This window comes from Capra hircus, chromosome 6 (genome assembly GCF_001704415.2).
Source record: "Capra hircus breed San Clemente chromosome 6, ASM170441v1, whole genome shotgun sequence".
In the NCBI taxonomy this organism is placed as follows: Eukaryota; Metazoa; Chordata; class Mammalia; order Artiodactyla; family Bovidae; genus Capra; species Capra hircus.
Window position 1 is genome coordinate 102,674,030 of NC_030813.1, and position 14,498 is coordinate 102,688,527.

The 14,498-nt window shown below is 38.8% G+C and overlaps 1 protein-coding gene across 1 annotated transcript in view; it reads right to left on the reverse strand.

Moving 5' to 3' along the window:
• The window catches only part of HSD17B11 (hydroxysteroid 17-beta dehydrogenase 11), a 47,067-nt gene continuing 32,933 nt past the window's right edge, over nucleotides 365-14,498 (reverse strand). Inside the window, exons 6-7 of the mRNA XM_005681879.3 lie at nucleotides 4,794-4,910; nucleotides 365-1,582 (exon numbers count right to left, since the gene is read on the reverse strand). Of these exons, the coding sequence (XP_005681936.2) occupies nucleotides 1,492-1,582; nucleotides 4,794-4,910 (208 nt within the window). The 3' untranslated portion in view covers nucleotides 365-1,491. The remainder of the gene's footprint in view (nucleotides 1,583-4,793; nucleotides 4,911-14,498) is intronic.

Consider the following 14,498-nt stretch of genomic DNA (forward strand, 5'->3'; position numbering starts at 1 on the left):
GATGTTTTTGGAAAGCAGGCATTTTTTATTCAGGTATGTATTTATATCAATTAAACACAGAATATAGTTTAACAGTAATTGTGTTTTGATTCTTTGTATCAAAGAAGTTAGTTGATGAGAAAGAGGGAGAAATTAATTGTAGAAATGATACCTCAGTTGAAATTTCCTTATATGTAATAGAACCTATAGTATGTATGTTAGTGGAGAAGGAAATGGCAACCCACTCCAACTTTCCTTGAACAAATTTCCAGATACTAAAAAGAGAAAAAAATAAATAAAAAACAGTGATTACATAATCCATTTTCCTTTCATTCGAAGGTTAAGCTGTATTCTGCTCAAAATGAAAAGACAGAAACACCAAAAGCTGAGTTCAATTCATTTATTATTGCTGCCACTTATGGGTACATTTTTCCAATTCTTTGTCTCAAATCCCAATGATGCTTTTATACTTGCAACACATATTTATCTCCATTTTCCCTGTGCTGAAATGTTTGACATGGGAATATGAGGTATTTCTCAGAAAACAGAGTAGTAAGGTGTAGGATGAAATGTTTGGGCAGTATTTCTTACATCACATGAAATTCACTATTGTTAGGTAGGTAGAACAGGGAAAAGGAGTCCAAAATGGTGGTGGCTAAAAAAACAAGGAAGGTCAAAGGAAGGTCCGAGGACCAGAGTGAAGACTTCAGGTAGAACAAACAGCGCTCCTGGCTAAGCCCGATTTGCATACGGCAGGCCCAGGGGGAGGGAAAAACATAAAAGGAGGAGCTAAAGCTCGCGCTCTCTCTCTCTCTTCCTCTCCCGCATGTGTGCGCTCTTTCTCTCTCTCTCCCTCTCTCCCCCTCTTCCACGCGCTCCTCCACTCTCTTCCCTTCAAATCTCTGAGTTGACATGCCCTCACGCTTCGAGGACGGATTCTCCTGCTATCTTTTAAATAAAACAGAGCTGTAACACTGATTTGCCTAAGAGCTATAACACGGTTTGTCCAAGACCCGAGAGCTGTGACGCGCCGAGGGCTTTAATGTCCGTCGCGCCAAATCTTTGTTGTGACGAGACAAAGAGCCGAGGAACATACACTCACGTGACACTATGAAACGCCACTAGATATAGTCCTTCATTACAGTTAGCAAGCTTGAAATTTGTTTCTTACGTAGAATAGAAAAAGGAATGTGAATTATGTAGAAGTTGAATGAAAGTAAACATGTATCTTAAATATTCACATTACATACCTTGCAAAGCTTTCAATGAGTCACAAAATCTTAGAAATTATTATAAAACTGTTTCTCTTTTTCTCCATTTCCCCACAAAATCAGTTCCTAATATATTTCTCTGTATTATATGAAATTAGGACCTGACAGAGCCTCAAAAGGTGATATTGAAGGAAAAAAAGTTAATTATTTAAAAGATACTTTTAAAAACATTAAAATTCTGACTAAAATTAGATGAAATCAACCTAAACCTGGTAAATTAGTTTTTAAGAAACTTAAGCACTCATTTTCCTTTCATTTTATATCCAATAACTGCATCAAACCTAATATCAATCTTTCGTTTTAAAATTGCCTTGAAACGCTCAGGAAGGACCCTAAAAGAAAGATACATAAAAATAATTAGGAAATTAATATTAAGTGCATTTGTAAAATATCTTTGAGAATACTTATATATATCATATTTCATGTCCATGTTAAATAAGATTAAGAACATTAACTCTGAGTCACTATTATGTGTTCTTTCCAAAGAAATCCAATTCCTTTTGAAAAGGAAAAGAGAAGAGGTTTAGGCTTGTTTACAGTAAGAGCGACTTGAAAGATTTAGCCTTCAAAATAAATACACTTGAATATTTTTAAAAATACCTAAAAGACAAGGTGTATAGAACTGAATAGTTCAGACGTTAAAGGCTCTTAAAAAAAGAAAACTGACATTGAAAAGGAAGTAAGAATAGGAACTAATTTTATACTTTGTAATTCAGAAACTATTAAAATGTTCCATTAAGGTACCAAAGAAGCAGAATTGCTAAAAGAAAATGCAGGCAATGTACTTGGTTTTGAACATAGTACTGAACAAGTTATTTAACAGAAGAGCTTAAATTCCTTCCATGTAAATGAAGGAATTAGCACTTATGCCACAGCGTTCTTGTGAAGAATCGATGTTAACATAAAATGCTGGCTCATGTTGGTGTATGGCAGAAACCAACACAATACTGTCAAGCAATTATCCTTCAATTAAAAATAAATACATTTTAAAATACATAAAATGCTTTAAACAGTGATGGACACATAGTAGGTTTAATTTTTTTCTCCCTACCCTACACTTAAGAATACTGAGGAACTTGTCACATTCCAATGAGTCTGAGAGAAACTAAACAGAATATGTAAGTCAGTGTAACTATATACAGACATCTGCTTAGATGGAATTAAAATAAGGTTTGAAAATTGAGCACTAAACATTCACAGTCAGAGGAAAATCAGGGCAATATTAATAGTAGTGATAATTACAATGATAGTAGCATCAATATATAAAAATGTATTTTTATCATATACTAGATATTTTAAATGCATTATTCTGTTTATTCCTCACTCCTGCAAAGTCTTGTCTCTGTATGACAGATGAAGAAACTGAGCTTCAAAATAGTTAGATAACTCATCCATGTTCATGTAGCGAGCAAGTTATAAAAACACAGCTTCATCTAACTCTAGAACACAAACTGAATCTCTATGCTAATGGTCTAGGTAATCTTTATTTATTTAATCAATAAACAGACATTTTCGTGCCTCCCATGTGACAACCTGTCTAGCTAATTCTGGTGGCTAAGTGGTCAAAAATCCGTCTGCCAGTGCAGGAGACACAGGAGACTCGAGATCGATCTCTGGGTTGGGAAGATCCTTGGAGTAGGAAACGGCAACCCACTCCAGTATTCTTGCCTGGGGAATTCCATGGACAGAGGAGCCTGGAGGGCTACAGTCCATGGGGTCTCAAAAGAGTCAGACACGACTTAGTGGTTAAACAACAACAACAAACGTGTCCATTAACTCTTCAAAGTGTGAGGATACAGTGATGAAAACCAGGCAAATTCCTGCTCTCAGAGAGTTACATTCTAAAGGACTGATCACTGAGCACTTACATAATACAAGTGTAATGTGAAACACTTCACAGGTTTTAACTCATTTATTCACCAAGAAGACCCTGGAGCTTTACCACCTAAACTTTAAGGTAGTTTCAACCACAGTTCCTAGCAGAAGGGGCTTGAAAAGCTTGACGCAAGCCACTTGTGCTTTTGATCTCTTGGGTGTTTTTTTTTTTTTTTGGACTCTATGTCACTAACTCTCAGTGTATGATCTTTGAACCGAATGCCTGCAACAACTGCCTGTTGAAATAAGAGATTTCTGGATCCCAACTTGAACATCTTATCTTAAAATCTCTAGAGGTAAGATCCAGGTATCTATTTTTCAAACTGACTTCCCAAATGATCTATGTCATGGAAGCCTGACTCTAGGGACAAGCAGCAAGAGGCTTTTATCCCTCTCTGACCTAAGTCATCTCTTATGTTTCCCCTCAAGCAGCCTCATCGGCACACAGCCTTCCCAGAAAAGTAACGGGGTAATGTGTTATGAGACATTCTTTAAACCAGCAGTTTCCAATCTTGGATGTACATTGGAATTGCTGGAAGGCTGTATCTCTCAAAGACCAGGCCACACTACAGACCATTTAGATCAGAATCTTGGGAGCAGATGTCAGGTGTTGGCATTTTTTTTAAAAGTCCCAGGTGAATTCCAATGGCACTAAAGTTGAAAGCTACTGCTCCAAAGAAATGCTTCTCATATTTGAATATGCATACAGATCACCTATGGGTCTTACTAAAATGCAAATTCTGATTTGGGGAATCAGAAGATTCTGTATTGCAAACAAACTCCCAGGTGATGCCTAGGCTGCTGGTCCGTGGGCCAGATCTGAAGTAGCAAGTCTCAAGGGTCTCTAAAATTATAAAAGATAATTTAGCAATTCTTTTAGTATAAAAGATTATTTAGCAATATGCTTCAGTATAATTTTGCACAAAGTAAGAGCTCAGTGATTATCTGTTGTATATTTAAAATGAATGTCTAAAACTTGACTATGATCTCCTCGAATATCAATGTCACATAATTCCATTATGTAATAATGCTTAAAAATTACCCTCCTTCATATACATTCATTTATGATAGGACTTCCAGAAATATACAAACTTCTTTCTTTAAAAAAATATTTTTTAAAAACTTAATAGAAATTAGTTGCCTAATTGCTATTGCAATTAACTATTGCTATTCCAATCCTGAAAGTCAAAGTTGCTCAGTCGTGTCCGACTCTTTGTGACTCCATGAACTATGCAGTCCGTGGAATTCTCCAGGCCAGAAGACTGGAGTGGGTAGCCTTTCCCTTCTCCAGGGAATCTTCCCAACCCAGGGACTGAACCCAGGTCTCCCGCATTACAAGTGGATTCTTTACCAGCTGAGCCACAAGGGAAGCCTAAGAACACGGGAGTGGGTAGCCTATCCCTTCTCAGTGGATCTTCCTGACCCAGGAATCAAACCGGGGTCTCCTGCATTGCAGGTGGATTCTTTACCAACTGAGCTACCAGGGAAGCCCATTCCAATCTTGCTTGAATGATTAACAAATGTGGTTTTAAAAATGGATGGCTTCCTTAAGCTTAACTATTATTTTTATTAACTTAATCCATGTGCTTTATCAAATGCCTGGCTTTAAATCTGAGTTAAAACGTAATAGAAAAAATTTATCATGGGGCAAACATCACTGTCACTTACTTTTCCATCAATGATAAAAAGTTGAGAGAAGATGGAACAAAGATCATTTTCTGCTCAGTTAGGATCCCATCTATCAGCTTGTTTACCACTTCCTCAGGTTCCAGGGTGGGTCCCAAACTGAAACAGAAGCAGTCTTCAGAACCAAAACATTTCACTGAGGCTTCAGCTTTGGTTTGGTGCTAAACGAGTATGTTAAGTTACCATACAAACCATTATATAACTGATCTATAGTTAGCATCCAGCCCAACACAGGTGCTCAAAAATGGTATCTATTTTAGCAATAATAATAACAAAATAAAACCACTTATTTAGTGCTTATAAGGGAAGAGCAATTAGCCAAGATGGCAATGGTTAGTCTCTCTTGCCCCCTGCCGCCCCCATCCCCGTCCTCTTGCTCACGCCCCACATCCTGTAAACAATGACTCTGCATGGCTATGGAACAGCTGAGATTATTTATAGCACCGCACACACACATCATGATGTACTCACTTGGCCACATGCCACCATTGTTCTGTATATCTATATAAGCACCACCTGAACAGCCCTTGCAGCTACATCAGCCATCAGCGAATAAAGCATGTCTGTAGTTCCTAAGGCTCCTCGCATCTTCTTCCAGCTTCCTAACTCACACCTTGCCTACCCTGGGTTCAGCAAACAGCAAGACAGTGCTTATCATGTACTGCATACTATGTTAAACATTCTACCCAGATCATTTCACTAAAGTTTTCCAACAACTCTACAAAGAGGAGATACTAGAGTCCTTATTTTTCAAATAAGAACTATAGGAATAACTAGGACTCAAATTAATTTAACTAGATTAGGACTGATAAATTTCATTTTTAAATCTCTAGAAGTCTTAAGAAAGAAGTCAGATTCCATAATATGTTGTATTATTCTATTAAGACAGTTTAGTGAACCATTTCTGAAGAATCAGAAAAATTAAAACATAGAACTATGCCCAGCTCTAAGTCCGTGATCTCCATATGGAATCTTTATTAAGTCTTGTTTTAATTTTCAGCTTTGTTACTTAGCTCATGTTACATCTTTACTGTGTAATCATCCTGGCATATGTACTACTGAGTAGCATGTAGTCCCTAAAAAGTGACCTTTGTTATCTGGGTGTTGAAATAAGTGCACTTAGGCTGGAGTTGCACCAGAGCTGGTCCTGAATTTTTAACATCTTATTAATGACTTAGAAAAAAAAAGATGCATAATCAAATTTACTCACTAAATTGGCAAATGTCATCAAACTGGGTGACTAACATTTTGGAGGGCAGATTTTAAATGTGTGTGACTGGTTAAGTGGGACAAAATTAAACAAATTGAATGAGATTCTTTAGGAACAAATACAGAATAGTTCATTCAGAAAGAAGAAGATGCAGTAAAGTAAGACTGGGACAGCTGGAAAGTGTAGCATGTACTTAAAAGTGAACATGAGGGGACTTCCCTGATGGTCCAGTGGTTAAGAATCCATCTTCCACTGCAGAGGACATGAGTTCAATCCCTGGTAGGGGAGTTAAGATCAAATGCCTCTGAGCAACCCAGCCAGCATACCACAATCAGATTGCTGAGCTCTAGGGCCAGTGCTCTGCAACAAGAGAAGCCCTCATGAAGCAATAAAGACCCAGCACAGCCAAAAAAAATAAATAAGTAAGTGAGCATGATCATTGGATACATGAAGGAAAACAGAACTTAAATCACACGTGGTATAATCTCTCATTCTTAGCATTGTGTTGTTGTTTAGTTGCTTAGTCGTGTCCGGACTCTTGTGATCCCATGGACTGTAGCCTGCCAGGCTCCTCCGTCCCTGGGATTTCCCAGCAAGAATACTGGAGGGGGTTGCCATTTCCTTCTCCAGGGGACCTTCTCAACCCAGGAATGGAACTCGCGTCTCCTGCACTGGCAGGTGGATTCTTTACCACTGAGCCACCAGGAAGTTCATTCTCGGAATAGGTCATTTATTAGAATCCTGGGTTTACCCCAGAACCCTGGTGCAACAATATTACATATGAAATGCAGAGGAAATGTAATAATGAAAGTGATGGATTTTGGCCCAATAGAGGCACCAATGAAAAGCAATGAGAACTTGAAGAAGACTAAGCAGTCATTTAGCCTGTGGGATTAGCAGGTAAACAGTGCCAAGCAGGGTGATTCTAGAAACTGAAGGATGTTTATGCCTTGAAAAGTGTTCAGAGGGAAATTCAAGCATATTGCTACCAGGCTTCTGTATCCCCAAGCTCCATCAAATCCCACAAACACCTGTGTAAACAGGCAGCACATGTCTTCATTCACACCGTGGCCTTGCTAACCTACCAATCCAGTGATGTTGGACATCACTGAACCTCTTAGTTTCTTGATCTCCTTACCTAAAGTCTTAGCCTCTGCCAGAAGAATTTTCACTGAATTTAAAGACTGTCTAATAGCATGATAAAAAGACTGTAAGAAAAGCCTTCCAGAAAAAATTCAGTTTCTTGGCAAACTCAAATCTAAATCATTAAAATGTCAGTATATGGAAATACTTTTTCCTTGATAGTCTAATGTTAACAAGAGTTGCGAATCCTATTAAATAAATATAGATAATGGATTTTGTTGAAACTATTCAAAAACACTTCAGGCCTATCTGTTGGGATGGAGAAGACGAATGCACGTGGGATCTTAAGAATACGCAGGGAGAAAGTATTTTCAGGTAGAACTACCCAAGTGGTTATCTAATTTCACCACTTAGGTAGCTGAGTAATTTGGGGGATGACATCTCTACTCTTCAAAATTTTTTGGTTTTGTACTTAATTGGAAAAAAGGAGATAATGCAGTGGTACCAACTGACTCTCCAAGGGACAGAGTTATCAGTTTTGTAGCATTTTCAGATTCTATGATATGAAAACTTCCAACATAGCCAACTGCAAATTACCAGCATGGTGTCACCAAAGGAATATAAGTTGTCTTCTGCACGCCACAGGTAATATGACGGTTAAATGGAAAATGTACATATAAATACTTATAGAGTTATACTATACAAATGTTACTTGTCACCTTCTTATATAACAACTTTTTTATGGTACTAGCCAATGAAAAACTAATTATTTTTCTGTGCGTGCTAAGTCGTTTCAGTTGTGTCTGACTCTTTCCAACTGTATGGACTGTAGCCTGCCAGGTTTCTCTGGCCATGGGATTCTCCAGGCAAGAATACTGGGATGGGTTGCCATGCCCTCCTCCAGGGGCTCTTCCCGACCCAGGGATCGATCCCACGTCTCTTTTGTCTCCTGCATTGGCAGGCAGGTTCTTTACCACTAGTGCCACCTGGGAAGCCTAATCTTTCTGTGGAACCCACAAAAGCTAAATTTTTAGAGAAAATAAATTTTGTTATGTATATTACACATAGGAGAGTAGACATTTTAAAACAATGTATCAGAGCATCCAATTATTCTTGACAAATGAATCCAGATTATGTGGCATTGTTTATATCACTAATGGAAAAGAAAAACAAATTTAAGGCAAACGCATTTAATTGAAAAGTATTCATATACCTAATAATAATGCCCCAAAATATATGAAGCAAAAAGTGACATAATTGAAAAGAGATATGGACAGTTTAAAAATAAGAGCTGGAGACATTAATCCTACTTTCAACAATGGATTGAACAATTAGACAGAAGATCATCAAGAAAGGACTTCCCTGGTGATCCAGTGGTTGGGACTCAAGTGCTTCTACTGCCAGAGGCCTGGGTTCTATCCCTGGTCAAGGAACTATGATCTCACAAGCCATGAGGTGCAGCCAAAAATTAAAAAAAAAAAAAAATCTTCAAATCAATAACCTAACTTCCCAATTGAAGAATCTAGAGAAAAGAACTGACTCTAAAGCAAGCAAAATAAAGGAAATAATACAGATTAAAGCAGACATAAATGAGAGAACAGATAACAATAGAGTCAATAAAACCGAAAGCTGGCTCTTTGAAAAGATCAACAAGACTGACAAACTTTTTGCTAACCAAGAAAAAAAGAGATTAGAGAAACCATTGAAATCAAGAATAAATCTGAGTTCATTACTGAGTTCACTACTACTAATCTTAGAGAAATAAAAGGGACTATGAAAATATGATGAATAATTATAGGTCAAAGATTAGATAAGTTTGATTAAATGTACAAATTCCCAGGAACACACAAAGCACCAAAACTAACACAAGAAGGAATAGAAAACATGAGTAGTGCATTAACAAAACATGTAACAAAAATAATCAAAAAACTCCCAGCAAAGACCAGCACTAGAGGGCTTCATGATGAACTCCACTGGAGTTTAAAGAATTAACATCAGTCCTTCTCATTGTCTTTCCAAAGACAGAAGAGGAGAGAACTCTTCTCAACTCATTCTATGAGGCCACAATAACCCCGTTACTAAAGCCAGAGAAAGGTATCACTAGAAAACTACTACCAATATCTCTTCTGAATACAGATGCAAATATATTCAACAAAATACCATCAAATCAAACATAGCAATAAGATAATGTAACATGCCATATTAATAGAATGAAGGATAAGGCCACATGATCATCTCAATATGCATAGAAAAAGCATTTAACAAAATCTAACACTCTTTCTTGAAAAAAAATTACTCAACAACCCAGGAACATAAGGGAACTTCCTCAACCTTATTTTTCTAAGCACTTGTACAAGGCAGTCTGATCTGTATAACCAGAGTGAAACAGAGAAGATAATAGGAGTTATTAAACATGAAAAGATGACTGTGAGCCTAATAAGCAAAAATATACTATCACATAGAAGCACTGTTTTTTCCTATCATAATGGCCAAGATTAAGAGCGCTGGATCATTGAAAAAGCAAGAGAGTTCCAGAAAAACATCAATTTCTGCTTTATTGACTATGCCAAAGCCTTTGACGGTGTGGATCACAGTAAACTGTGGAAAATTCTGAAAGAGATGGGAATACCAGACCACCTGACCTGCCTCTTGAGAAACCTATATGTAGGTCAGGAAGCAACAGTTAGAACTGGACATGGAACAACAATCTGGTTCCAAATAGGCAAAGGAGTATGCCAAGGCTGTATACTGTCACCCTGCTTATTTAACTTATATGCAGAGTACATCATGAGAAACACTGGTCTGGATAAAGTACAAGGTGGAATCAAGATGGCCGGGAGAAATATCAATAACCTCAGATAAGCAGATGACACCACCCTTATGGCAGAAAGTGAAGAAGAACTACAGAGCCTCTTGATGACAGTGAAAGAGGAAAGTCAAAAAGTTGGCTTAAAGCTCAACATTCAGAAAATGAAGATCATGGCATCTGGTCCCATCTCTCTATGGCAAATGTATGGGGAAACAATGGAAACAGTGGCTGACTTAATTTTGGGGGTCTCCAAAATCACTGCAGATGGTGACTTGCAGTCATGAAATTAAAAGACATTTACTCCTTGGAAGAAAAATTATGACCAACCTAGCTCAGTTCAGTTCAGTTCAGTTCAGTCACTTAGTCGTGTCCAACTCTGCAACCCCAGGAACTGCAGCATGCCAGGCCTCCTTGTCCATCACCAGCTCCCGGAGTCCATCCAAACCCATGTCCATTGAGTCAGTGATGCCATCCAACCATCTCATCTTCTGTCGTCCCCTTCTCCTCCTGCTCTCAATCTTTCCTAGCATCAGGGTCTTTTCTAGACAGCATATTAAAAAGCAGAGGCCATTACTTTGTCAACAAAGGTCCATCTAGTCAGGCTATGGTTTTTCCAGTAGTCATGTATGGATGTGAGAGTTGGACTATAAAGAAAGCTGAGTGCAGAAGAATTGATACTTTTGAACTGTTGTGTTGGAGAAGACTCTTTTTTTTTTTTTAACTTTATTTTACTTTACAATACTGTATTGGTTTTGCCATACATTGACATGAATCCACCACGGGTGTATACAAGCTCCCAATCCTGAATCCCCCTCCCACCTCCCACCCTGTATCATCTCTCTGGGTCATCCCCGTGCACCAGCCACAAGCATCCTGTATCCTGTATCGAACTTAGACTGGCACTTCGTTTCTTACATGATAGTATACATGTTTCAATGCCATTCTCCCAAATCATCCCACCCTCTCCCTCTCCCTCAGAGTCCAAAAGTCCGTTCTATACATCAGTGTCTCTTTTGCTGTCTCGCATACAGGGTCATCATTACCATCTTTCTAAATTCCGTATATATGTGTCAGTATACTGTATTGGTGTTTTTCTTTCTGGCTTACTTCACTCTGTATAATCGGCTCCAGTTTCATCCACCTCATTAGAACTGATTCAACTGTATTCTTTTTAATGGCTGAGTAATACTCCATTGTGTATATATACCACAGCTTTCTTATCCATTCATCTGCTGATGGACATATAGGTTGTTTCCATGTCCTGGCTATTATAAACAGTACTGCAATGAACATTGGGGTACATATGTCTCTTTCAATTCTGGTTTCCTCAGTGTGTATGCCCAGAAGTGGGATTGCTGGGTCATAAAGCAGCTCTATTTGAAATTTTTAAAGGAATCTCCACACTGTTTTCCATAGTAGCTGTACTAGTTTGCATTCCCACCAACAGTGTAAGAGGGTTCCTTCTTCTGGAGAAGACTCTTGAGAGTCCCTTGGACTGCAAGGAGATCCAACCAGTCCATGCTAAATGAAATCAGTCCTGGGTGTTCATTGGAAGGACTGATGTTGAAGCTGAAACTCCAATACTTTGGCCACCTCATGCGAAGAGCTGACTCATTGGAAAAGACCCTGATGCTGGGAAAGATTGAGGGCGAGAGGAGAAGGGGACGACAGAGATGGTTGGATGGCATCACCGACTCAATGGGAATGAGTTTGGGTGAACTCTGGGAGTTGGTGACAGACAGGCAGGCCTGGAATGCTGTGGTTTATGGGGTTGCAAAGAGTCAGACATGACTGAGCAACTGAACTGAACTGAACTGAATATTCAAAGTTGGCAAAGGTGAGAGGAATGGACACTTTATACCCTGCCAGGGGGAGGATAAATTAAAACAATCCTTCAGAAGGGTAATCTAATCAATCAATCAAAAGTAAGTTCCTACATTTTGACCCAATAATTTGTTTCAAAAAAATAATTATAATAAGATGGTTGAATGTTCACTGCAGCATTATTTACAATAGCTAGGACAGGGAAGCATCCTAGATATCCATCAGTAGATGAATGGATAAAGAAGCTGTAGTACCTATGCACATGGAATATTACTCAGCCATAAAAAGGAATGCATTTGAATCAGTGCTAACGTGGTGGATAAACCTAGGGCCTATTAAAGAGAAAAACAAATATCATATATTAATAGTACTGATGAACCTATCTGCCGGGCAGCAACGGAGATGCAAACATAGAGAACAGACTTATGGACACTGGGGAGGGGATAAGAAGGAGACACTGTGACGAATGGAGAACGTAGCATGAAAACATATACACTAACATATGTAAGACAGATAGTAGGAATTTGCTATATGACTCAGGGAACTCAAACCAGGCCTCTGTGACAACCTAGAGTTGGGGGATGGAGTGGGAGGTGGGAGGGAGGCTCAAGAGGGAGAGGCCATATATATAACTATGGCTGATCCATGTTGATGTACAGCAGAAACCAACACTAAATTATAGTTCAATTAAAACTAAATTAAGAAAAAAATAAAAACAAGGGAAAAGAGAAAAAGCAAAGATACAGACACACTTACATATATACATGTGAATATATAAACACATAATGTATATATATGTACATGTATACATGCACACAAAAATATGCATTTATTGCAATAATGAAAGATTTGAGATCTAAATGTCCATCAACAGAGAAAATTTACATCCAAGGATCATTAGGCTAACATTAAAAAGAATAAGGTGAGACTTCCGTGGCAGGACAGCCATTAAGACTCTGAGTTTCCACCGTAGGGAGTATGGGTGGGATTCCTGGTCTGGGAACAAAGAACCCACATGCCACACAGTGTGGCCAAAAATAAAAATAAAGAAAGAGTAAGGTAAGAAAAAGGAAGAGTAAGGTAGCTCTTTGGGCTTCCCTGGTGGCTCAGATGGTAAAGACTCTGCCTGCAATGCAGGACACTGGGCTTCGATCCCTGGAGTAGGGCATGGCTACCCACTCTAGTATTCCTGCCTAGAGAATCCGGGAAACAAAGGAGTCCAGCGGGCTATAGATCTTGGGGTGGCAGAGTCGGACATGACTGAGCACATGCACACAAGTTAGCTCTTTATATATCAACACAGAAAGCTAACGGCAGCATATTGTTATCAGAAAGGTAGCTTATATAAATAGCATGTATGTTTCCAGGTACCAGAAAAAGGAAATCAATTAGGAAGCGTAGACTCTTTAAAAGCAATGAAGCTATTTCCAATGAAACACTTAATACACATTTTAAAAATAATGATTCTTGGGGAAAAACTTCAATAAAAAATTATGTCAAAAAAAGAAAGCTAGGAATAGAGGGGCATTTGGAGTCAGGGACCCAGGCAAGAATTCCAGTCTGCCATTCTGGGACTGCGGAACCTTGGGGAATTCTCTTAACTTCTCCAAGTTTCAGTTTCTTTGTCCATAAAATGGGCAATCTTGCAGATTGCTATGACTAGAGCTGGGGGAGGCAACCGATGGTGTGGATCCAAATCAAGTTCTCCCATCTTAAAGATCAGAGGTAATTTATGTCAGGTATCTAGACCTAGTAGGGTACCTGGTATTTAGTAGGCTTTCAGTGAAAGGTGGAAAAGTGAAAGTTGCTCAGTGTATCTGATTCTTTGTGACCCCATGGACTGAAGCCTGCCAGTCTCCTCTGTCCATGGAATGCTCCAGGCAAAAATACTGGAGTGGGTAGCCATTCCCTTCTCCAGGGGATCTTCCCAACCCAGGGATCGGACCCAGGTCTCCCGCATTGCAGGTGGATTCTTTACCATCTGAGCCACCAGGGTACCTTGTATTTGGTAGGCTTTCAATAAAGGCTTTTAATAAGATGATTTCTTGATATCCAAGTGTATTTATTTTTTAATTAACTAACTTATTTATTTTTGGCTGTGCTGGGTCTTCATTGCTGCGAGGGTTTTTTTCTCTAATTGCAGAGAGCAAGCACTCCTCTCTAGTTGCGGTGCTTGGACTTCTCACTGCAGGGGCTTCTCTGATTGCGGAGCCCGGGCTCTAGCGCACAGGCTCAACAGCTGTGGTGCACGGGCTTAGTTGCTCCGAGGCGTGTGGGTCTCCCGAGATCAGAGACGGAACCATGTCTCCTACACTGGCAGGTGGATTCCTTACCACTGAGCCACCGAGGAAGCCCAATAACCAAGTTTATTTAACAAAAATAACTGTTAGCTGTCAAAAAACTTACTTGGAGCACCTGATTACACTTAATTCCAATAAATTCAGATTATGCTACATTATAACCCTTACAGTAAAACAGTTTCTTTGCAGGGTGTTAGATATGTAAATATAATAACAATAAGCTACATCTTTGATGTGCCTTAAAAGAGAATTTAAGTTCCAACATAAGTATAAAGCAAATTATTCTGAACTGGTCCCTTAGAGGAGGATTGCTTCCTTTTTTCTCAAAGGCTTGTCCCTCTGCAAAGAAAAGGAAATTTCAATCTGAAACTCAGTTCTGCTAATTACAGTCAAGTTACTTGATCTCTCTAAGCAAAGTACTGTTGATGAGGTTTAAGAAAACTAGAGATTTTATTTAGTGT